At 33.2% G+C, this 25,200-nt stretch overlaps 3 protein-coding genes and 2 pseudogenes across 6 annotated transcripts; all 5 read left to right on the top strand.

Annotated features, from left to right (window-relative positions):
• The first annotated feature begins 1,800 nt into the window (after nt 1-1,800).
• LOC146932552 (basic form of pathogenesis-related protein 1-like) lies at nt 1,801-2,589 on the top strand. Its single transcript, XM_085704248.1, has one exon. It carries the CDS (start codon nt 1,833-1,835, stop codon nt 2,310-2,312), a length of 480 nt encoding a protein of 159 aa, XP_085560374.1. The 5' UTR covers nt 1,801-1,832; the 3' UTR covers nt 2,313-2,589.
• A 1,667-nt stretch (nt 2,590-4,256) lies between these two features.
• On the top strand, nt 4,257-4,938 carry LOC146932551 (uncharacterized). The gene has a single exon (XM_085704247.1). The coding sequence runs from the start codon at nt 4,279-4,281 to the stop codon at nt 4,936-4,938; it is 660 nt and encodes a 219-aa protein (XP_085560373.1). The 5' UTR covers nt 4,257-4,278.
• A 100-nt stretch (nt 4,939-5,038) lies between these two features.
• Nucleotides 5,039-9,173, top strand: LOC146932550 (probably inactive leucine-rich repeat receptor-like protein kinase At5g48380). Of its 2 annotated transcripts, XM_085704244.1 has the most exons (3): nt 5,039-6,741; nt 6,980-7,896; nt 8,005-9,173. In XM_085704244.1, the coding sequence occupies exons 2-3, from the start codon at nt 6,982-6,984 to the stop codon at nt 8,932-8,934; spliced, it is 1,845 nt and encodes a 614-aa protein (XP_085560370.1). In that variant the 5' UTR covers nt 5,039-6,741; nt 6,980-6,981; the 3' UTR covers nt 8,935-9,173. The 2 variants fall into 2 exon arrangements, with proteins under 2 accessions (XP_085560370.1, XP_085560371.1); XM_085704245.1 differs by lacking the exon at nt 5,039-6,741 and having other exon boundaries at nt 6,871-7,896; nt 8,005-9,048.
• Nucleotides 9,174-13,096: 3,923 nt separating this feature from the next.
• On the top strand, nt 13,097-15,994 carry LOC146932549 (probably inactive leucine-rich repeat receptor-like protein kinase At5g48380; annotated as a pseudogene). Its single transcript, XR_015007145.1, has 3 exons — nt 13,097-13,379; nt 13,862-14,788; nt 14,909-15,994. The product of XR_015007145.1 is annotated as a probably inactive leucine-rich repeat receptor-like protein kinase At5g48380 (transcript).
• Nucleotides 15,995-19,133: 3,139 nt separating this feature from the next.
• Nucleotides 19,134-20,927, top strand: LOC146932548 (probably inactive leucine-rich repeat receptor-like protein kinase At5g48380; annotated as a pseudogene). The gene is made up of 3 exons (XR_015008019.1): nt 19,134-19,186; nt 19,480-19,747; nt 19,898-20,927. The product of XR_015008019.1 is annotated as a probably inactive leucine-rich repeat receptor-like protein kinase At5g48380 (transcript).
• Nucleotides 20,928-25,200: the final 4,273 nt, after the last annotated feature.

Below are 25,200 nucleotides of genomic sequence, written 5' to 3'. Positions count from 1 at the left end.
ATCCTCTACATCTGCTATATCAACAACTAGTTATGTGCCATTTTACCAACTAGCTTAGTGACATGGCACATGGTACGTATACATCACCCCACAAACTTAAGGTGTTTGCTGAAAAGGAAACAATTTTAGTTTGGTTATTATAGTAGTATAGTTAGAGGGATACAAAGGCTTTGTAAGTGGATTTGCAAGTTGCTTAAGTTGGAAAATGAAGCACATTCAGTTGCTTGGCCAACACTTTCTCTCACAAAGTGAATATCAAGCTCAATATGCTTAGTTCTGTTGTGAACGATCGAATTATGAATCTAGACCAAAACACTTCAGTTGTAACAGAGAATATTAGGAGTATGAAATTGAACTTTGAACTCAATGAGAAGAGACTGAATCCACAATAGATCTACATTACTATTAGCCATGCTTCTATGCTCAATAATTTTTTCCTAATAAATTTATGGTGACAATGGATTACCTTGTCCGGAAAAATATGTTTCTAACTCAATTGCAAAATCACAATTTTTTTGTTGATCAATAGAGACAATGAGTTTAAACCTAGCTATAAGCCATATCCCCGTCACTAGACACAAACATATGCTCTCTATATAAAAAAAAAAAAAAAAAAGACATAGACCAATGCTAGTGATGGTTGTGAATTCGAGATTCCCACCAATACTTGATGCGTGTGAGCAAATCAAAGGCAACCAAAAAACCAAAGGAACACAATAATAATCACGAACAAATTAAACGGAAATATGAAGGAAGAAGAAGGAAGAAAAACACACAATATTGTTTACCCAGTTCGGTCCAATAATGATCTACTTTGGGGGAGAGAGCAGCTATCCTTTCCGCTAATTAAGAGAGTAGCACTCACAAAGATTCCAAAAGAAATTACAAGAATCATTCTTCAGACATAATTTTACCCTTTTCTTAAATCTCGATCCGTGACCAAGAGACTCAATATTTTAGTATTCTTCAAGGTGAATCCAATGATGATTCTTCCAACCCTAGAGGTTTTACCAAGAGAAAACCTAAGATAACCCTAGTTTTAGTGTTGGCTACAAATAACTGGTTTTTCACTCTCTCTCAACCCCAAACCAGGTGCTGATTTGTAGGATTCAACCAGCCTTTATAACTCGGCGACTAAGAAAACAGAAAACTCGTGCATCTGCGTCGCGAGTCCATCCTACGCGTCGCAAGATAGGGAGTGGCTAGACTCCCTACAATCTTTCGAGCTCCGCGTTGCGAGGTAGGCAGAACCAAGACTCGAGATTTTAAGGCTACAATCATGATAAAAAAATGCTACACTTAATGTGACGGACATGTTAATGTTGTCTTTATTTCCGCTAGTATACATAACTCTTTTGCTGCGTTTTATTGTATTCTTTTTTTGTTGTTTTTCAATATCAATAAAAATGTTAGTTGGGAAATCATGTTTTCCAATGGCTTCTCTACGGAAACATGGCCGTCGAAATTGAAATAATCAAAGGTAAAAGGATGGTACGAGCAACATACAATTTTCAACTCATTTTGTTTTATAGAACTAGGTATATTTATATAGTCACAAACTTTTTCAACTGATTTTGTTTTATCGTCAAATTTAGATAATGAAACAATATTGCCCACTAAAAAAAGATCACATATTTTGCATTCTATATTTGTGTGATTTCTTTTTTTAGTGAATCATAGACTCTAAAGAATGAGCGAAAGAAGAGGCCACACCACTAGATTAGTGTTTTATTTAGTTTAGTTATTATTAGTTTCTGTTACATATTTGGTTTAAGTTTGTACCTTATAAATTGAACTATTTAGCCTTCAAATTAATCCATCATCCAATAAACATGAAGTCCTCAAATATTCTCGTAATCTTAACCATTTTCTCTATGTGCTGTTTCCTTTGCTTGGCACACAACGCCCCTCAAGACTACCTTGACGTGCACAACAAGGCTCGTGCCGAGGTTGGCGTTGGCCCACTCGTGTGGAACGAAACCCTTGCAGCCTATGCCATGAACTATGCTAAATCGAAGCACGAAACCTGCGAAATGGTGCACTCCCAAGGGCCTTATGGCGAGAACCTTGCAGAGGGTTCCGACCCCCAAATGACTGCTGCCGCTGCTGTGAAATTATGGGTGGATGAGAAGGCCTTCTATGACTATAGTACCAACGCGTGTGTTAAAGATGAGTGCAGACATTATACACAAGTGGTTTGGAGCAATACCAAGCAGCTTGGTTGTGCTAGAGAAAGTTGTAAGAATGGATGGACATTTTTCATTTGTAGCTATTACCCACCAGGAAATTATGTCGGCGATAAACCTTACTAGATTTGAGGTCTCATATTTATTATCTGTGGCTATGATCCACCATAAACTCATGTTTTTTATTTGTTGCATAACATTTACATATAGGGTGTGACTTGAGAGCTAAGGTCTCTCCATTTATTCTCAAAAGAGATGAATGACTCAATTTATTATATAGTTAGACACAATAAGAGATTGATGTAATCATTTACAAAAATATTGTCTTTGAAGAAATAATGTAATCTGGTAGTTTGAATTGGAACACCGAAAGAGCTATATCGAGGAGGCCAGAGTTCCATAATATTTTCATCTCAATCTTGCAAATTATTTACTAATAATATTTGTCGATATCTCTTTTTTGTTTATCGCTCTCGTCAATTATATATCTCTTATTCAATTATTATTAACATTCACAACATACCATTTCTTCACAATAATTATATACACCTAAATCTGCATAACAAATGTATTAAGTCGTTGTCCTTAAAAAAAATGAATTAAGTCGTTGGATTGGCATGTGGAATTACTGGATTTCTGTTAAGGATTTGATTCCTTAATGTCAAGCTTCTCGAAGTAAATGAAGCTAGGAACATGATACTCGATCAGAGAAGGTAACATCATAACAGGAAATTAGGAATGATAATAATATAACCTTAAAACATTCTTCACATGAAAATGAGCAACATAATAACACAAATAAATCCCAATAGGCAATAGTTAACATCAAAATCAACACATTGGATAACAATTTTTGCAGCATAATCAACTACAGTATGAAACCCAAAAGAAAAAATTGCAGCCATCAACATAATTAAACTTGCCACTGCAAAGTGAATTGTGCCTTTGTAAATGCTTGTCACTGCTTTAAAGTCGTGGCCTTTTCCGTAGAGGTGAAGCTCCTAAAGACACAGTTGTGATCGTGGTCACCCCTATAGAATTGTTTTATTTGTTTTTAATTTTTATCTATAAAGAAAATTATTAATATGCCATAAAATTTGTTAATTAGGCTCTGTTTAAGAGTTTGAATGAGGTAATGAGAGGACATTTTTCAATATTTTTTGAGAGTGTTTTTGTAGAGAATGAGAAGAAAATGTTGATGGATATGATTGATATATTTTTTATTTTGAGATTACTATAAAGAGATGAAAATAATTTGAAAAATTTGTTTATGCCCTCTAAAATTCTCCTCCAATGCATTATTTGAGTTGTCTCATATAGTGCAGAAGCCATTTAAAAAGGGACATGTCTTTTCCTTTTATAATGTTTTTTAATTTTATTTTTGTGTTTAATATCTCAGTCGTTGGATTAATCCGATCCGCTAGATATGAATAGTGAAGCAGAGGAAGTTCTAGACAAAGTGACTATTGAGGACTCACACCCCTTTAATCCTCTCAGAGTGTCCAGGAAATTATGATAATGTTTTCCTAACCCGTTCCACAAGCATACTGAACAATGTCTCTAATCAATTACTATTGTTTGTTTAATCCTATTTTTGTTTGAAAACTCTTAATGATGTCTCCAATTTCAATGTCAAGTAAACTATGATAGAAGTATTTTCCTAACCCATTCCACAAGCAAACTAAACATGTATTTTCCTTCAGATTGACTCTGTAAGTCAACATTTAAAAGACTTTTGTTTTTACTCAAGATTTTAAAGACTCATTCAAACAAAATGTTCAGCTTGGCGGGAAGCCAGTGAAATGCTGTATATATAAATAACTATATATAAAAGTATAGGAACCAAACTTATACTAGCCTATGCATTGAGGAACATAGGCACAAACAACCAGGTTAGAGTTTAATTTTTAGATGTTAGTTTGGCTTTGTACGTAGCTCAATGTTTCATGCATGTTGAGTTAAGCTGAAGCTTAATACAGTTTCTCGTTTAAGGTTCAGCTTTTCTGCCATTGTCATAATTTTCTAATTTCTCTTCATAATTCGCTTTTCTTCTCCATACCCCTGCAGTCTCAGTTTTTGTATCTGCACGAGAATGGCTTTTCGACTAAATAGGGATTTCATATGTAAGTTTGATGGTGTTGAATGCTGGCAATCAAGCTATGATAGTAAAGTACAAAATCTCAGACTATCTGGCATGGGGTTGAAGGGCCAATTTCCAGGTGCCGTTCAGAACTGCTTTTCACTCGTGAGCCTAGATTTTTCATTCAATGAACTCTCAGGACCAATCCCATCTAAAATATCAAGTATACTCAAATATGTTGTTAGCTTTGATCTCTCGAATAACAAGTTCACTGGTGAAATTCCAGCATCATTAGCAAGTTATACTTACCTGAATACCCTTAAACTTAACAACAATATGTTAAGTAGTGAAATTCCAAGACAACTTGGCACGCTTACCAGGCTTAAAGAAATTTCTTTTGCTAACAACTATTTGTCAGGGCTAGTGCCTGTGTTCGCAGGAGGAGGGGTAGATTTTAACTATGCTAACAATAGCGAACTTTGTGGAGAATCTTTGAGACCTTGCTCCTTGAGACATAACAAGCCCAACCATTTCCTTCAATCGTTCAAGAGTGGTCTTATTGTTGGATATGTTTTTTCACTGACAAGTTCTGTTATGCTGACTTGTATCTTCTACTCCAAATGTGTGCAATTTAAGAAGAAGGAAAAAAAACAATCACGTAAACAAAGCTAATGAATTGGGCAATTATATTTGCTCCATTGTTAGCTGGAGGACACGAGTGTTGGTTAATCGGGTACACAAACATTTACATCCGCGGCTGGCACATAAAGAAAGCAAAGAGGTAGTCTCTTCATTAAAATCTTTTTAAACGAATCCTGTATTGAATAACTTTTTGGTTTAATTAGTAAATAATGGCAGTGTAAAAAAAAAATTAACCCATGCATCCACAGATTACTGTATTAGTGGAAAGGCTGACATGAACAATATGGTTGGAAGAACTGCACGACACAACTGACTGTTTCACTATGGAGAATGTCATTGAGGTGGGAAAGATGGGAATGATGTACCCTAGTTTACAAAAACTTCCATGATTATAAATCAAAGAAATTCAGGTCGACTTTGTCATAATCAATTTTACACAATCCATCCACTCAAAATCAATTCTTGTCACTCAAAACCAAACAAACATTAAGTCTATTTTAGCCTATATGGTTGTATTTAATAAGGTCTTGTGCCTCATTCGCTAATCGATCAACATGTCAACATTATCTTCTTTACTCTAATACTTTCATTCTCTACTATTCTCACATAATTTCTCATTTGTGCATGATTCTTTTCTAAATTGTTTAGTATCCCTACTCTTGAGACATAGATTTTATTGATTCATCCCTAGAACCTATTTTCCCGTTTCAATAGGTATCAGACCATGGACCCGGTATTTGTATATGGAAGTTGCAAGCAGAATTTTGAGTGTCTCAAAGCTGGACTGCTGGAGACAAGATAGAAATGAGTTTATGTTTCTTATGTGATGGACGTTTTACTTTGGAACATCAATTGTTGCATAAAAATATTTAGTTAAGAAGAAGTGGAACCAGAAAGTGAAGGTCTCCCGCAAGTCCGTATTTTCTACAAAGATTGTGAGTACTCCACCGGTCTCTATCCCCAAACAAGCTGCCGCCATGGGTGGATCGTTGGACTGCTCTATAACCTCCTTCTCTGTCTCCAAAATGGTATAAAAATGGGGCCACCATCCCAATTGAGTAAAGTATAAGCTGAGAAAATCAAGAGTTGTAACAGTAACAAACTCATGATTTGTTTTTTGTTTTTGTTTTTGTTTTTGAAGGAAAACTCATCATTTGTTATGATGTACCTATAACATCTGCCTTTAATTTGTTAATTCACGGTTGATAATGCTCATTGTACGAGTTACTCATTTTAGAGAATCTGAATCCAAAAAAAGAGACAAATAATTTCTTTTTACAAGTTTTGATTTTATTGTGTTTAATAAACATCTCAATCATTGGATTAATCCAAAAGATGATAATAGTGCAGCAGTGGGGTTGTAGAAAAATTGGCTGTTGAGGATTAACAATGTCCTTTGTCTTTGAATTAAGTAAAACATTTGAAACTCAAATCTATTACTATTGTTTGATTTATCCTATTTTTGTTTGAAAACTAATTAATGGTGTCCCCATTTTCTTTCTTTATCCTATTATATATGAAAGCCTGAAAGAAACTCTAATCCTCTCAAACTCAAAGTGTCAATGTCAAGTAAGTTAAGATATTGTTCTCATTGAGATTGACTTTGAAAGTTAACATTTTAAAGACTTTTGCAACCAAAATAATTCAAATTCCCAATTATCATAATAAATATTCAAAAGTGGTGGGAGTGAAATTGTATATATAAAAACCAAAGTTAGAGTTTAACTTATTATTAGATACTAGTTTGGCTTGTAGTTTGTAGGTAGCTCAAAGTTTCATGCATATTGAGCTAAGGACTAAGGTGAAGCTTATAGGTGCAGTGTATCCTTTAAGGTACTGTGTTTTCTTCCATGTACCAATTTAATTGTGTTTGTTGTCAAAAATTATACAAATAATTGTTTTCTTGGTCAAAGAAAAAACATTATAGAATACAGATCAGTAAATCCTTTGGTATTTGGATTTTCTGTATCTTGAATTTGTGCATCATTCTTCGCTTAAAATTTTCAATTTCACTTCTTAACTCAACTTTCTTCTCGACACAATCTCTGTTTTTTTTTTTTTATCTGCACAGGAATGGCTTTTGAAATGGAAAGGGATACTCTATTCGAAATATTCTTGTGCCTCGGTATGTTAATGACTAGTCAGAGTACCGATACTGATATCTTCTGTTTAAAATCCATTAAGAATTCATTGGAAGACCCAAATAATTTCTTAGAAAACTGGAACTTCAACAACAAAACTGAAGGTTTCATATGTGAATTTAAAGGTGTCAAATGCTGGCATCCAGATGAGAATAAAGTACTAAATCTCAAACTATCTAACATGGGATTGAAGGGTCAGTTTCCACGTGGTCTTGAAAACTGCTCTTCAATTACAGGCGTAGACCTTTCAATCAACAAGCTATCGGGATTCATCCCATCTGATATATCAAGTATACTTTCGTATGTTACCAGCATTGATCTCTCTGGTAATAAATTTACTGGTGAAATTCCAATAGATTTTACAAATTGCACTTACCTGAATACTCTTAAGCTTGATGGTAACATGTTAAGCGGTCATATCCCAAAAGAATTTGCCATGCTTAACAGGCTTAAAGTGATTACTTTTTCTAATAATAATTTGTCAGGGCCAGTACCGATGTTCCAAAGAGTAGTAGTTTATAATTATGCTAATAATGATGAACTTTGTGGAGGAGTGTCTTTGGCCCCTTGCTCCGTTGGCAAGTTCCATCAAGCATTAAAGGGTGGCCTCATTGTTGGTTTTGCATTATCATTCACTTCTTATATTGTGGTTACTTTTTACATCTCCTACTCCAAGGGTGTACCTCGCATGCAATCAAAGAAGAAGAGGAATAGAAACAGCCTCCTAAATAAAGCTAAAGAGTTGGGCAAATATATTTATTCCATCACGAGCAAGACGACACAAAGGATATCTAATTATATGCACGAACTGCTACATCCACAGTTGGTGGAGAAAGGAAGCAAAGAGGTACTCTTTTTGTCTATCTTTCTAAACAAAGGCTTATAGTTACAACTTAGAGGCCATAACAGTGATTGATTATTCGATTTGATAATTGTGGCTTGCATGTATCAACAGATCTCTATACTAATTGAGAGACTGACTTCAACAATATGGTTGGAAGAACTGCGTGACGCAACCGATTGTTTCGCAGTGGACAATGCCATTGGGGTAGGAAAAATGGGAATGATGTACCAAGGATTTCTGCCTAATGGTCAATTACTAGCTGTTAAGAGACTATTTGACTCTCGCCTCTTTAAAAGGCAGTTCCTTTTAGAAACAGCAATTTTGTGCAAGTACAGACACAAAAATATAGTTCCCCTGCTTGGGTTCTGCATTGAAGGAAATGAAAGGCTCTTGGCATACGCATACATGTCAAATGGAAGGCTTTCCAAATGGTTGCATCCTTTGGAAAGTGAAGTCATAAGATTGAAATGGCATGACAGGGTAAACATTGCACTTGGAATAGCAAGAGGGTTATCATGGCTACATCATACATGCAATTTGGGCATAGTGCATTTTAATATATGTTCAGAATGCATATTGCTAGATGAGAATTTTGAACCAAAAATATCCAATTTTGGAGAGGCCAAATTTATGAATCCCAACATTGAAGATCATTTAGGAACAATGTTTAAAGTGAATGACGGGAAGAAGGATGTCTACGACTTTGGAAGTGTGCTTTTTGAATTGATGACAGGGAAAACATATATTGAATTGTCGCGTTCATCTGACACTACTAATCTATGCGGTAACCCTTTGAATTTTTATAATGTTATTGATAAATCTTTGATCGGGGAAGGACTTGAAAATGAAGTTTGTACTCTCATCAATATTGCCTGTGAGTGTGTTCACCCTTTTCCAGGCCAAAGGCCAACAATGCTTGATGTTTACAACAATATGAGCAACGTAAGGAAAGGACCAAATGGTTCTAGTGATGATTCTGACGCATTAAGGAGATTAGAATATGCTTCTTCTATTACTATAGATGAAATTGTTGAGTTTTAAATAATTAGATCAGGTTTAAGCATCCATAGCTTTTGTTATGTCGGGAAAAAGTAATGTTAGTCTCAGTATCATTGTAATAAAAAGTTGTACCACTCTTCTGATAATAAAAGAAGTGTGTCATTGTTTTTTTTAGATAAGCAAATTTACTATCAGTGTGTGTTATTGGTCAAATATATGAATAGCATATCTCCCCCAGCCGACTCCATTTAGTGGGATATGGCTTGGTTGTTGTCGTAATATATCTCGCCCACATATATTAAAAAAATGAACCTAAACTCTCCTTATCCCATTTTTCTCTCCACCCTTTGCATCCCCCTCTTACTTTTTCTCTCTTAATTTTCCTTCACTTAACATTTTTTCTCCTCCTCTATGAACCCAATCCTCCACAGCTCTTGTCCGGTCTATGGTGCAGCAGTCATAGATTAGGGACCGTTAAGGTTATGTTACCTACTATCCTCCTTTATTTGATTTTTTTTTACCAATTCCCCCAAGATCACACCAAAAACTTTTTCCAAAGCTCGTTTGATATATTTTAGGAAGTCAAAGTTACTTAATTTAGCATACATTATAAATATTTTAGCATGCAACAAGTCGTTAATTTACCTTAAGTTTAGATCACGAGTTACTCTATTCAAATCAATAAGATCCAATTTGATTGTGAATGATACGCTGAAGCTCTATGACATTGTAAACCCAAACCCAATCGTGGAGCCCCATCTAGTACCGCGTCTGTTCTTGGGTTTCCGAGAGGGTTGAGTTGAGCACATCAGATATATCTACCAAATTTATTTTAAGAAATACAGACCAAAGAAGATTTATTTCTACTACAAGATTACAGACAAAGCAAGCAAAGGAAGTTCTCAACGCCGGGTGTTCAGAAGAGCTACTACATACTGACATCATGGGAGTTCACACATGAGGTGTTACAGAAAAATTTATTCATCAATATTATCCAGTAGGACTAGATCATACTATCGATATTTTAAAGCATTTTTACAATGTCAGTAAATTATAATCATCATATCGTTGAAATTGTTTGACTATAACTATTTCTAAAGTTATTATACATATGAGTGTTTGTGATTTGTTGACAATTTAAAACATTTTACTGTAACACTCTGAAAATTAATCTCTATGCACTGTCACTCATAGTTTTAAAACTGGTTCGGACCATATTTTGGCCGAATCGTATTTTGAATTTCTAAAACTTCATGTATCCATTTATCCATATTGTATCGCATCCATACTACACATCTGAGTTTCATTGATTGAGTGTTTTTTATCCTCGAAGCATGTGGGCTGTGGTCAAATTTTGAGGGCATGTATAAAGTGACAGCTATAATTGTGAGAGATGAGAGAATTTAATTTTAACCTTTGGATTCAAATAAACCTCTCACATGCAATGTTGTTTAAAAATGGTCACGTGTTATTCTTCATTTGTATTTCACGCGTTAATTGTACCCGTTTCCTCTGCTTAAGTTCTCTGCTTTTCTCTCTTGCAAGACTTGTTCAATTATGAAATTGACTTTTGTTACAATTAATATTTTCCGTTTCATTATTGTTGTTGTTTTCCTCCATTGATTTATGATGACTACTATGAAAGAAACTCATTTTGGGTTTTTCTTTCTTATACGCCACGCACCTCCTTAAAGTATGATAATGTTTCCCGAACCCGTTCCACAAGCAAACGAAACAATTGAGTCAAAAATCAAAAGCAAACTAAACAATTTTTCGATGAGATTCACTTTTCAAGTCAACATTTAAAAGACTTTAGCAAATAACGAAATAATTCAAATTTCAAACTATCCTGATTGATGTTCAAATGTGGCGGGCGGGATGTGAATGCTATATAAAAGGCATAGATCACCAAACACGGTCGATGTTAGTTTGGCTTTGTAGAGTGGCTCAAAGTTGAATGTGTGCACGCTGAGCTCAAGTAAACTTATAATAGAATAGACTGTTTACTTTCTCATTGAAGGTTCTGTATTCTGCTATATGTTTGGGTCTTTGCATTTTTTTTTAACTTGTAGAAAATTTATAAGAGTCGAGTTGTGGTGAATTGCTCTTCTGCATTCTGATAAAGAAACAATATTATAGCCACCGAAACATGCTAATTGTGTATTTTATTCCTTGCTATAATAACAATTTGATTGAAAGATGATAGTACACTACAAATTCAATAAATTGAACTTATTGGCCAAAACAGGACCATTTAAGATGCTGCTTCTCAAATGTTGTCTGAGAAGTAAATCCAGCTTTGGCTATGTTAGGAACTCAGCATTCTAAATTTGCCCACCATTTGTATTTGGACTTTCCCAGTTGAATACCTGCATCAGCAATTTTGATCTAATGTCAGTTTTACAGTGTCTAATATTCGTGGCAATCTCATATTAAAAGAAGAAGAAAAAAAAAATAGATGCAGTTGATAAGCATGCACAAAAGTAACTCGTCCTATTAATTTTACATACTTCACATGAAAATGAGCAACATAATAACACAAATAAATCCCAATAGTTAACATCAAAATCAACAAATTGAAAGACAAAATTTGCAGCATAATCAACTACAATATAAAATATCTAAAAGAACACCAAAAGAAAAAACTGGAGCCATCAACATTATCTAATTCACTGCAGCAAAGCGGGTCGTGTCTTTGTAAAGGCCTACCACTGCCATAGATTTGCGGCCTTCTCTATAGAGGCAAAGCTCATGTAGGAAACAAGGTGGTCGGTACCACCCCTAGAATTTTTTTAATTTTTTTATCTATAGAAAAACTTTAGTCAAAAATTACACAACACCGCCCTAAAACCCTAATTCTCAGATTATGAGTTTGCAAGCTCTCTCTTTGTTTCCCCCCTGCCCTCCCCTGCCTCTGTTGCGACTTGTTTTCTCGACTGCTTCGTTTATCATGCCTGACTATCCTTGCATCATTGGGTCCGATAAATTCTGCAAACTACACTTACCTAAATTTACCCCAAGAATGTTAAGCTATCATATCCCCCAAGGATTTTACATGGTTAACAGAATTCATATAATAAGACCTTTAAGTTGAACGTTGATGCAATCTTATTGTTATGGGAAAATCTTATACGACCCAACCCTAACTGCACATCCTCACACTAGGTGTGGCCCCTCATAAATATATTGACTTATAATATAGGCAATCCTAAATCACTTTTTCACTACGACTTTCCATAAAACTATGTACAAATCTTTCATCCGATATCGCTCTATCACATATGGTAGTAAGTAGATTGGTTTCATGATTCTATCAAAAATAAAACCGAGATGATTATACCAGCTTGAGTTTTTAGTCTCCACTCAATCATTATTTCGGATAGCACTTGTGTACAATTGAGCTACCAATGTTATTTAACATTGGTCAATTAGGGTGTGCCACATGACACACCCTTTTGCTCATATGCATATATTTTCTCTTTCCTCTTTAGCACTTCCTTACATTGGCCATGTGGCACACCCTAATTGGCCAATGTTTTTTTTTGACAAGGAATTGGCTAATGTTATATAACATTGATAACCCGATGATACATAAGTGCTATCCCGTTATTTCTCATAACTTTCATAGTAATGAAAGCGACATTATTTACATTTAATCCCAATTTTTTTTTTTATCATCTACCACATTGTATTATTTTCCCTTTGATTTGGAATGAAAATAGAATGAATTTCTTTCTTAAAAATATATGAATGTAATTACGATCAATAATGTCCTAATTAATCAGTAGTCACATCGCCCAAAGCAAGGGTGCTTATGACTTTTTTCCAACCAAGGATGTATTCCATTCAGTTTTCTTCCAAAGTTTGTGTGGAAAAGAATTTTTGGTAGGGAACCATCAATATAAAACTTTTCTTTTTTCCAACACATAATAAATTTTATTACAGGAGTCCACTTCAAGCATCACTTGATGTAAAAATGACCATGTTTCTTTGGTACAAGACAAAATGATTATATTGCTTAACGTTTGACACACTTCAATTTTAGAGATATTTCTACTATTTTGCAAATAAGGGACAAAGTTGACTGACGTATCTAGATTGAATTTTTAACTAGATACATCAACTTTTGTTGACTCAATTTTCTCTTGTAAATAGGACCGGAGGGATTATTGAGTACAAAATTAGTGATTCAATGTGATGACTTAGGGTCCACCAGGGGCACCAATTCCACGAAACTACTGGCGTCAATATGATGTTGCAGAAAATGAAAATCACGTTAGAAAATAATTGAATATAAGAAAGAAGAAACTGCATATCTAAGAAATATGTTCGTTGTATTTCGTGTGATTAAACTCTTGAATTTTGCAAAGGAGTTAATGTAAGAATTGGTGGGACTGGGAGTATTTTCTTTGCAGTATAGAACTTGAATCAAAGGAGCTTTCAGCATGCATTCTAGCAAGATGATCTTTCTAGTAACGACTTCTATGGTGAGAATCCAATACATATATCCATTTTATAATATTTTTTAACTGGAAATTTGTTAATGTTGATGTTATAGTGATTTAAAAAACAGTATGCTATATGTCACAAACAACTTAAACATGTTATATTGATGTTTTTCTAATAAGAAAATGAATTTTATTGATGATTTGAGTACAAAAAAAAATACTCAAACAAATAAAGCAATAATAAGGTGAAGTTGCCGACATGAAGATGTTGTAAGTGATGTTAGAGTGATTATTTATTTTATTAAAATTTACAAAAAGTAAGAGGGGTCACCGTTGAACCATGTTCATATTAGACAGACCTCGGAAAAAATATATTATATAATTAAAAAAAAAAAAAACATTGGTATTGAATTATGTTATTCAAAAAAATGGTATCATTCAATTTGTTTTATTTTTCTATTTTCTCTGACTCGCTTTTCTTCGCTATCATATATGGACAGTCTCAGTTTTTGTATCTGCAGGGAATGGCTTTTCAAATAAAAAGGGATATTCTATTGCAAATACTCTTGTGCCTCACTATGTTAATGACTAGTCAAAGTACTGAGACTGATATCTTCTGTTTAAAATCCATTAAGAATTCCTTGGAAGATCCAAATGGTTACTTACAAAACTGGGACTTCAACAACGGAACAGAAGGTTTCATATGTAAATTTACTGGTGTTGAATGCTGGAATCCAGATGAAAATAGAGTACTAAATCTCAAACTATCTAACATGGGGTTGAAGGGTCAGTTTCCACGGGGACTTGAAAATTGCTCTTCGTTGACGGGCTTAGACCTTTCGCTCAATGACCTCTCGGGATCCATCCCATCTGATATTTCAAGGATACTCACATTTGTTACCAACGTTGATCTCTCTAGTAACAAATTCACCGGTGAAATTCCAATAGGTTTAGCAAATTGCAGTTACCTGAATAATCTTAAACTTGACCAAAATATGTTAAGCGGTGAAATTCCACCACAATTTGCCGGACTTACGAGGCTTAAAACAATTTCTTTTTCCAACAATCAATTGTATGGGCCAGTGCCAAATTTCAAAACAGGATTAGATGTTGCTAGCTATGCTAACAATAGTGGACTTTGTGGAGCGCCTTTGAGACCTTGCTCCTTGACACGTGATAAGCACGGCAATTTCCATCAATCGTTCAAGAGTGGTCTTATTGTTGGTTATGTTTTTTCACTAATTTTTTCTGTTACGCTCACTTATATCTTCTACTCCAAATGTGAACATTGGGTGCATCAATCGAAAAAGAAGAAAAACAATCACCTAAACAAAGCCATAGAATTGGGCAAGCATATTATCTCCATCACCAGCAGGAGAACACAGATGGTAGCTGATCAGATGCACCAATTGTTACATTCGTGGATTGTACACAAAGAGACCAAAGAGGTACTCAGTCTCTTCTTTAAATAGTTCTATCTTTTTAGACACTCCTTGTTTTGAATTGTTTTTTTAGGTTAATCAGTGTATATTGTCTGTTGTAAAATATAATTACACATGCATCCACAGATCTCTATACTAATGGAGAGACTGACTTCAACAATATGGTTGGAAGAACTGCGTGACGCGACCGATTGTTTTGCTGTGGACAATGCCATTGGGGTAGGAAAGATGGGAATGATGTACCAAGGATTTCTGCCTAATGGTCAATTACTAGCTGTTAAGAGACTATTTGACACTCGCCTCTTTAAAAGGCAGTTCCTTTTAGAAACAGCAATTTTGTGCAAGTACAGACACAAAAATATAGTTCCCATGCTTGGGTTCTCCATTCAAGGAAAGGAGCAGGTTTTGGCATATGCATACATGTCAAATGGAAGGCTTTCCAAATGGTTGCATCCTTTAGAAAGTGAAGTCATAAGATTGACATGGCATCAAAGGGTTAACATTGCACTTGGAATAGCAAGAGGATTATCATGGCTGCATCATACATGCGATTTGGGCATAGTGCATTTTAGCATATGTTCCGAATGCATATTGCTAGATGAGAATTTTGAACCAAAAATATCCAATTTTGGAGAGGCCAAATTTATGAATCCCAACATTGATGATCATCTAAGCACAATGTTTAAAGTGAATGACGGGAAGAAGGATGTCTACGACTTTGGAAGTGTGCTTTTTGAATTGATGACAGGGAAAACATATAATGAATTGTCGCGTTCATCTGACACTACTAATCTATGTGGTAACCCTTTGAGTTTTTATAATGTCATTGATAAATCTTTGACCGAGGAAGGACTTGAAAATGAAGTTTGTACTCTCATCAAGATTGCCTGAGTGTGTTCACCCTTTTCCAGACCAAAGGCCAACAATGCTTGAAGTTTACAACAATATGAGCAACGTTAGGAAGGGACCAAATGGTTCTGGTGATGATTCTGACACATTAAGGAGATTAGAATATGCTTCTTCTATTCCTATAGATGAAATCGTCGAGTTTTAAATAATTAGATCGGGTATATGCATCCATAGGTTTTGTAATGTCGGAAAAAAGTAATGTTAGTCTCTGTATCATTGTGATAAGAAGTTGTATAATATGTATATAGTATGTCTCGCCCACATATATTAAAAAAGTGAACATGAACTCCAGTTTCCTCTCCATCCTCTACATCTCCCTCATACTTGTACTTTTTCTCTCTTACCTTTCCATCAATTTTAACATTTTTTTCTCCTCCTCGCTGAACTCAGATCCTCCACGGTTGTTGTAGGGACTATGGTGCAGCAGTTGTAGGAACTGGTAATGTTATGTTACCGATTCTCCTCCTTTCCTTGATGTCTTTACCTATTACCAAAACCACGCCAAAATCTTTTTCAAAAGCTCGTTTCCGATAGGGTATACAAACAAGGGATAAATAATTTCGTTTTACAATTTTTTATTTTATTTAGTGTTTAATAAATATCTCGAGCATTGGATTAATCCAACGGCAACGGATGAGAATAGTGCAGCAGAGGGGGTTGTAGACAAAATTGTTGAGGATTCAGACCTCTCTAATCCCAGTGTCAAGAAAATTATGATAATGCTTTCGTCACCCCTTCCACAATCAACTAAACAATGTCTTGGTCTTTGAATTGAGTAAACATTTGAATAATCTAATTTGTTACTATTGTTTATCTGATCCTACTTTGTTTTATGATAGTGTTTTCCTTGAGATTAACTTTGTAAATAGTAACATTTTAAAGATAAAGATAGTAACATTGTAAGATAGTGTTTTCCTTAAACAAATTTACTTACATTAATGTTATATTATTGGTGGTATTGAAAAAGATAAACATGATTTTTTTTTATTTTGTTATAATTTAAAAGTCACAAATATTTATAATTATAATTTAATCAAAATCAAAATTTTATATAAAATACCGTTTAAAATTTACACGCATTAATGCAATAAAAAGAGTAGAAAGACAGATATGTAAATGCTCGTCTTTTTTCATCAGTAAGAAGATGATATTGTGTAAGGCCAACCAAAAGTCCATACTAAAACACTTTTTTTGGGCTTGAGTCTTGACCTCTCTTTCTTTCAAAAGGAAAAAAAAAAATATAGAGCAACTACTAAGAATCAAAGTTGAAGTTTAGAATTATTTACACGCTTAATTACATGGTCAAAGGGGAGCCAATTCCACAAAACTATTAGCGTCAATGGCAAAGTCGATGATGTTACATGACTTAATAGCTACCACAATTTTCCTACACGTATTAAAAGTGGTTAAAAAATAATTGCATATAAGAAAGAAATGTCTTCATATTGTACTTGGTGTAAGCAAACTTTGTCCATCAAACTTAGGGGGTGTATTGGATTGAGATTTCAAAGGATTTTAAAAGACTTTTTAGTTATAAAAAAATCTTGAGGTATTCAATCAAGATTTTAAAAGATTATAAATAATTCCGGTGGTATTCAATTAAGATTTTCAGGATTTTTTAAAGAGTCCAACCAAATCCAGTGGTATTCCATCAAGATTTTTCACAACTTAAAAATTGTCTCTCGGTATTCAAAAATGTATAGATTTCAATGGATTACTTAATAGAATGGATTTTGTGAGACTTTTTAGTTAAAAATTTCAAAACTAACAATCTCATACAAAGACTTGAGATTTCTTGAGACTTTTTTACTCCTCTCACTTTAGTCATCAAGGTGTGTTATATCTACCTGTGTTTTCAGGTTCTAACGCAAACAAAGCTTCTGCATCTTTTCTAGCAAGTTCCAAGTTTCCATGAACTCTACAATGTTGATACCTATTTCACTTTTTTGTTTCTCTCTCAGTATCATTATTTTATGTTTGTTTTCCTGGATTTTTCCAGGTTTTATTTTTTTTTATCCTCGTCGTTTTATTTTCTTCACGAATTGGTTGTTGTTGATCACATTATTTAATTTTTTTTTACTTAAAGATCATGTTACTTCATGTTTATTTTTTTTCATGCTCTTACATGTTTTTTTATTATTATCAATGAGTTTTTTTTTTGGTTACTTTATCAATGAGTTTCTTAGTAATTATTATTATATTATATTATAATTAGTAATCAAACCCATAAAAATTGTATCGATTTTATTTTTTATCATGCAAACCTTTGATTTTTTATTATCTTTAGTAATCTTTTTTTTTTTGAACAATCAAAAATGGAATATATTAATCACAAAACCAGGCAACCCCCAAAGTACAAGACGTGCCAAAGGAATTCCTAAAAATACACAATGTCAGTCAAACATATACAAAACACATTAGGTGATGCCCAAACATTGTAAAGGTTCGAACACCACACATATCTGTGCCAAACATAAAAGTAGCCTTTTTATCTTTAGTCATCTCTTGTAATTTTGAATTATTGCTAAAATTTGATAGTCATTTCAAATCTTATGAATTCTCATAAAATACTTTCAAATCTTTAAAAGTCTATCAGCTAAAATCCCTCAAAATCTTTAAAGTCTTTTAAAATCCCATGAAAGTTAATACATTCCTCCACAATCTTTTAAAATCTTCAAGACTTTTTTTGTCAAAATAGTCTTTTAAAATCTCAATCCAATAAGTGTAAGCAAACTTAGTGGAAGCTGAGGTGGAATCATGGAATTCTCTAATCAATTCAAAGATTCATTTAGGCAAGGTCTTATTGCTGGCTATTTTTTCACTGCAACCTTTCTCATTGTATTTTATATGTCATATTGTCTACCCACAAAAATTATGAAGAAGAGAAAAAACAAGAACCTTAGACATAAGAAAATAGGAGAGATGCCCAAACAGGAGAGGAACAAAGAGGTACCCTGTCCCTTTTGCATCCCTCTTGATACACATTTTGGTTTAATTTTGGATATTATAACTAGTTTATTATTAATGGTATTTAGATATATTTGGTTTGCTCATTCTTTATTGTCACAATCTTCAGTACAGCTCAATTTACTGACCATGTATACTTATTGAAGGAAATACCTATTTTTGTTTAGCAATATACAGTGTTGAAAAATGATGAAATAAAAAGTTGACATCATTTGGAGATCATATGAAAATATATCATTTTTATTTATTGATGTTATTCAAAGAAAGAGAAAGATGTAACAAAAAAAACTTGTCCAAATAACATTTTTCCTTTTTCTTGATTAGATTCAGAAAGAAAAAAAAAAGTAGCAAAAAAACAAAACAAACCATCTGCATATAACACTTTTCCCTTCATAGCATATCATTGTGTCTATGATGTAAAATTGATATAAATCTTGCATTATTATGCACATATTTATTTTCATCATCGAATCAAATGAGATATGATGTGGCTTGCTATTCCGATGGTGAAAAACAAATTTGTTCATGGTACAAAAGTAATTTACTTGTTTACAATAGACAAAACCGATCATCGCAGATGTTCATTTTCACTATTTATTATTACTACAAAAGAGAGAAAACACTCATTTTGTACTTTTAGCTATAGGATTTCATTAAAAATATTTTGAAATAACTATATTTTAATTGAAAGATTTTACTATCATTATTTATAGGCTTAATTGCAGTTCCGGCCTCCTAAGTATCACAATCTTGCAATTTTGACCCCCTATAAAAAATAATAACAAATTAGGCCCCTAAGTTTACCCTTTTTGCACTTTTAGCCACCAAACCAATCAATTAAAGGGTGGCCTCATTGTTGGTTTTGCATTATCTTTCACATGTTATATTGTGGTTACTTATTACATCTCCTACTCCAGCGTTGCACCTCGCAAGCAACTGGAGAAGAAGAAGAATAAAAACAGCCGCCAAAACAAAGATAAAGAGTTGGGAAAATATATTCATTCCATCACAAGCAAGACAACACAAAGGATATCTAATTATATGCATGAATTGCTACATCCACAACTGGTGGAGAAAGGAAGCAAAGAGGTACTCTTTTTGTCTATCTTTCTAAACAAAGGATTATATTGAGTTATCTTCAGAGATAATTACCTCATCAATTACAAATAATTACAACTTGTAAGTCATAACAATGATTGATTATTTGCTTTGATAATTGTGGCTTGCTAGCATCTACAGATCTCTATACTAATGGAGGGACTGACTTCAACAATATGGTTGGATGAACTTCGTAACGCAACCGATTGTTTCGCTGTAGACAATGCTATTAGTGTAGGAAAGATGGGAATGATGTACCAAGGATTTCTGCCTAATGGTCAGTTACTAGCTGTTAAGAGATTATTTGACTCTCCGCTATTTAAAAGGCAGTTCCTTTTGGAAACAACAATTTTGTGCAAGTACAGACACGAAAATATAGTTCCCCTGCTATTGAAGGAAAAGAAAGGATGTTGGCATACGCATACATGTCAAATGGAAGGCTTTCCAAATGGTTGCATCCTTTGGAAAGTGAAGTCATAAGATTGAAATGGCATGGCAGGGTAAACATTGCACTTGGAATAGCAAGAGGGTTATCATGGCTACATCATACATGCAATTTGGGCATAGTGCATTTTAATATATGTTCAGAATGCATATTGCTAGATGAGAATTTTGAACCCAAAATATCCAATTTTGGAGAGGCCAAATTTATGAATCCCAACATTGAAGATCATTTAGGAACAATGTTTAAAGTGAATGATGGGAAGAAGGATGTCTACGACTTTGGAAGTGTGCTTTTTGAATTGATGACAGGGAAAACATATAACGAGTCAGTCCCTCCATTAGTGCTTTAAGTTTTTATAATGTTATTGATAAATCTTTGACCGAGGAAGGACTTGAAAATGAAGTTTGTACTCTCATCAAGATTGCTTGTGAGTGTGTACACCCTTTTCCAGACCAAAGGCCAACAATGCTTGATGTTTACAACAATATGAGCAATGTAAGGAAGGGACAAAATGGCTTTGTTGATGATTCTGGCACATTAAGGGGGTTAGAATATGCTTCTTCAATTACTATAGACGAAATTGTTGAGTTTTAAATAATTAGATCAGATGTACGCATCCATAGGTTTTGTTATATCGGAAAAAAAATAATGCTACGACTCTCAGTATCATTGAAATAAAAAGTTGCATTGCTCTCCTGAAAATAATAAAAAGTTGAACAGCTATCAGTGTGTTATTTCTTTTTGTAGATAAGCAAATGTGTTATTGCTCAAACCTCATTCCATTATTGTCTCCACCCTCTAAATCTTCCTCATACTTTTACTTTTCTCTCTTGCTTTTCCTTCTCTTACATTATCTTCCTCCTCTCTGAACCCTAATCCTCTACTACTGATGTAGGGACTATTGTGCGGCAGTTGTAAGAACTGTTAAGGTTATGTTACCAATTCTCCTCATTTTTTTGAAGTCTTTACCTATTTCTAGTACCATGCCGAAATCATTTTCCAAAGCTCGATTAATATCTTTTTAAAAGTCAAAAGTTACTTGATTCTGCAAAATGCACCTAAAGAATCAATTACATGGCCACCAAGACGTGCTAATTACTTATTTCATTTCATGCTATAATAACAATTTGATTAAAGATATCACGATACAACAACAACAACCAAGCATTATCCCACTAAGTGGGGTCGGCTACATAGATCAAATGACGCCATAGTGTTCTATCAAAAACCATATTTAGATCCAACTCATTGACCTCTAAATCCTTTCTAATGGTTTCTCGAATGGTTTTCTTAGGTCTTCCTCTACCTCTTTTAACCTGACTCTCCTCCATTTGATCTACTCTTCTTACAACGGCATCTATGGGTCTTCTCTCTACATGTCTAAACCATCTAAGCCTATTTTCCACCAACTTTTCTACTATAGGTGCTACCCCACTCTCTCTCTCTCTACTGGTGTCATTCATAATCCTATCATGTCTAGTCTTACCACTCATCCAACGCAACATCCTCATCTCCGCTACACTTACTTTACTCTCGTGTTGGCTCTTAACCGCCCAACACGAGAAAACAGGGAAAACAGGAACCATGTTGCTCCAATAGTTTAAGATGCTGCTTCTCAAATTCTCAAATGTTGCATGAAAAGTGAAAAATGGCATTCAATTTGAAACAAATATTTTTTTGCTAAAACGATATTAATTGTGAAACAGATACATGTTTAACCTTGGGACCCTAACTCCTCCTATCCATGTGAGGATTTGAACTCTATAATTAAGGTCAAGATAGACATATGTATGAATTGAAAATTGATAAGCGTTCGTTCTAGACTAGTAAAGTAAAATTAGCATGATGAAAAGTTAATTTTGAAACAAGTATCTTGAAATAAGATTATCCGAATGAAAACAAATTGAACTAAAAGTACCATTTCATACACCAAACTTTTTAGATTCTTTTAGAAAACCTGGACAGGTTGGGGCGAATATCGTGAACGAGCTTCTGTTGTTGAGTTTCCGATCGAGAGGGTTGGTTGAGTACATTGATCAGCTATATTTTTTTACCATATACAAGATTACAATCACAGACAGGGCAAAAGGGGGTTCTGGTAGTTCACATTAGGAGCAAAATATTTGCGCCAATTTTTAAATTTCAAAAAGTTGAGAGGTCAATTTCAAAATAAGTAAAATATAGACCAATTTGTAAAAGAATAGGAATCAATTTGCAATTTTTGAAAAGTTTAGGGACTAATTTATAATTTTTAAAAAAGCTATAACACTAATTTACAATTTTTTTAAATATTTGTCGGGATCAATTTACGAAATTTGAAAATTATAGGGACTGAATGGCAAAATTCAAAAATAAAAAATAAAAATGGGGTTTAATTAACGTGTCAAAGTTTTCTATTTGTGTGCAATGGATACAATGAGGAATGAAATTAGGACCACACATGTATACTATCTAAATCCCTCACAACTAAACCAATCATGGTTGCTTTGAAAGAATCAATTTGTAATATATAGGAATCAATTTGCACAATTTGAAAGAATTATCGGAACCAATTTGATTTGAGATTCACATTTGATAGAGTAAGGAAGGATGTTCACGTTATTAGTTTGGGTTAATAGTGTTTTTCACCCCTATAATATAGGTCATTTCTGGTTTTCGCCTCTGTAAAATTTTCAGTTTGATTTGCATCCTTGTAAAACTTTTTTTTTCCAGAAAACACCCCTCCCCAGTCCAACTCAGCAAATTCGCTTACGTGGCACTGATTTGGCATTTTTTTCATTTTTTTTTATTATTTCCACATCAGATTTTAATTTTAAAATATTTGAAAATAAATTTTAAAAAATAAAAAAAATCCAAAAAATCATAAAAATATTCAGTTTTTTTCCAAAAATTTTAAAAATCGAAAAAATTTTTTAAAAAATTCAGAAAAATATTATGATTTTTTCCAAAAATTAAAAAGCAGAAAAATAGTCATATTTTTTTCCAAAAAATTATAAAATCGAAAAAAATTATAAAAAAATTATTAACATTTTTTTTTTAAATTTAAAAAATTAGAAAAAAAATCAGAAAATATAATCAGATTTTTTTAAAATTAAAATGATTTTAAAAAATTCTGGAATTTAATTTTCAAAATACAAAAAAATTAAATTTTCAAAATTAAAAAAAGGTCATAAATTCTGAAAAAAAAATTTAATTTTTAAAAATCTGGATACAAATTTAGAGGGTTTTATGAAAGTCGTGGAAATTCCATTTTTCCTAGAATTAAGCTCTTTCCACGACGATGGCAAAACCCTATGATATTATTTAAGAATAAAAAATCTTATTATTGCCCCAAAATGGATTTTTGTTAGAATCATTAAGCAAAAAAAAATTTTTGTGGAATGAAATGATTTTTTTCTCAATATTTTATTAAAATTGTGGTATAAAATTTTCGAATAAAAAATCTGAATTTTTTCTATATTTGTATACAGATTTTTAAAAAAAATTCAGATTTTAATGGGACCTCTTTTGTAATTTTGAAAATTAAATTCCAGAATTTTTTAAAATCTTTTTAATTTTTAAAAAAATCTGATTATATTTTCTGATTTTTATTATTATTTTTTTTTCGATTTTTAAATTTTTAGGAAACAAATATGAATATTTTTCTATTTTTTTTATATTTCATAAAAAATCTTAATATTTTTTCTGAATTTTTTTAAAAAAAAAAATTCGATTTTTTAAATTTTTGGAAAAAAAAAACTGAATATTTTTATGATTTTTTTTATTTTTAAAAATAAAATCTGATGTGGAATTTTTTTTTACACCTGGCCATTTAAAAAAATAAAAAATGAAAAAAAAATGGCAAATCAGCGCAACGTAAGCGAATTTGCTGAGTTGGACGGGGAAGGGGTGTTTTCCGGAAGAAATTTTTTTTTAGAAGGATGCAAATCAAACCGAAAATTTTACAGGGGCGAAAACCGGAAATGGCCTATATTACAGGGGTGAAAAACACTATTAACCCTATTAGTTTTTAGACATGGTATTACAACTTCCTAAATTTAGCTTTGAAAAAATCAATCATTTTAAAAATTTATCATACAAACAATACAATTTACGTTGAAGAATTTGAAGATACTCTCAAAAATTACACTAGTGCAAAAAATTATTTCATTCAACAACGCTCTAAAATTTTTTCAAATATATTTTTTTACTTCCTTCGTATTAGAAGATTTTAGTCCATTGTGTTTTGTATTAAGAGTAAGTTAGAAATCTTACATCAGTTAGAAAATGAGAGGTTGAACACTTTATAAGTAAGATGACTTATAAACCTATTTTCTTAAGGTTTTGGGAAAAGGTGCGGTGTCCAACTCACTTGTGTGGTTGCTCTTGCCTAATGTGGGTAGTCTCTTGGGCTTCCCTCGTGATCCAACTATGGAATATCATAGTCATGGTTCAAAAAGGATTCGATCAGCTCCTTGTATCAAAAGTCTTCTTGGCAAGGTGTTCGGACAGCATGTTCCGTTTAGGGATGTGGCAACGGCGGTGCAAGAAAGTCTGTGTAGATGAAGAAGCATATGCTCCGCTTGAGGGGTTAGCATGATGAATTGATGGATTCACACTTGAGTGGAAGATTGTTGTGTAGCAAGTGTGAGTTAGAAATCTCACATTGGTTAGAAAAGTGGATGTTAAACATTTTATAAGTAATAGAACCTATAAACGAATTATCATAAGGTTTTGGGTAAAATGTTGGTGTCCAACTCATTTATATGGTTATTCTTACCTAATATGGATGGTCCCCCGAGTTTAGCTCGTGACCCAACACGTAGAAAAAGGAAAGAAAAAAAATCATCCAAAATGAGGTACTATCTACTTACCATTCATTATTTCTTTCTTTTTTTTTTCCTCGAATTCGTCTCATCTCTTTTACTTCAACTTCTCACAAACAAAGCCTAATTTAAAAAAATATAAAAGGAGAATGTCAATGTGCAAGAATTGGATCATAAGTTAACCTTCCATCTTC

This window comes from Medicago sativa, chromosome 4 (assembly GCF_051527215.1).
Source record: "Medicago sativa cultivar Bolivia chromosome 4, Bolivia_mono, whole genome shotgun sequence".
NCBI lineage: Eukaryota > Viridiplantae > Streptophyta > Magnoliopsida > Fabales > Fabaceae > Medicago > Medicago sativa.
Note: the sequence above shows the minus strand (reverse complement) of the source record. Positions and strands in the feature narration are given on the sequence as shown.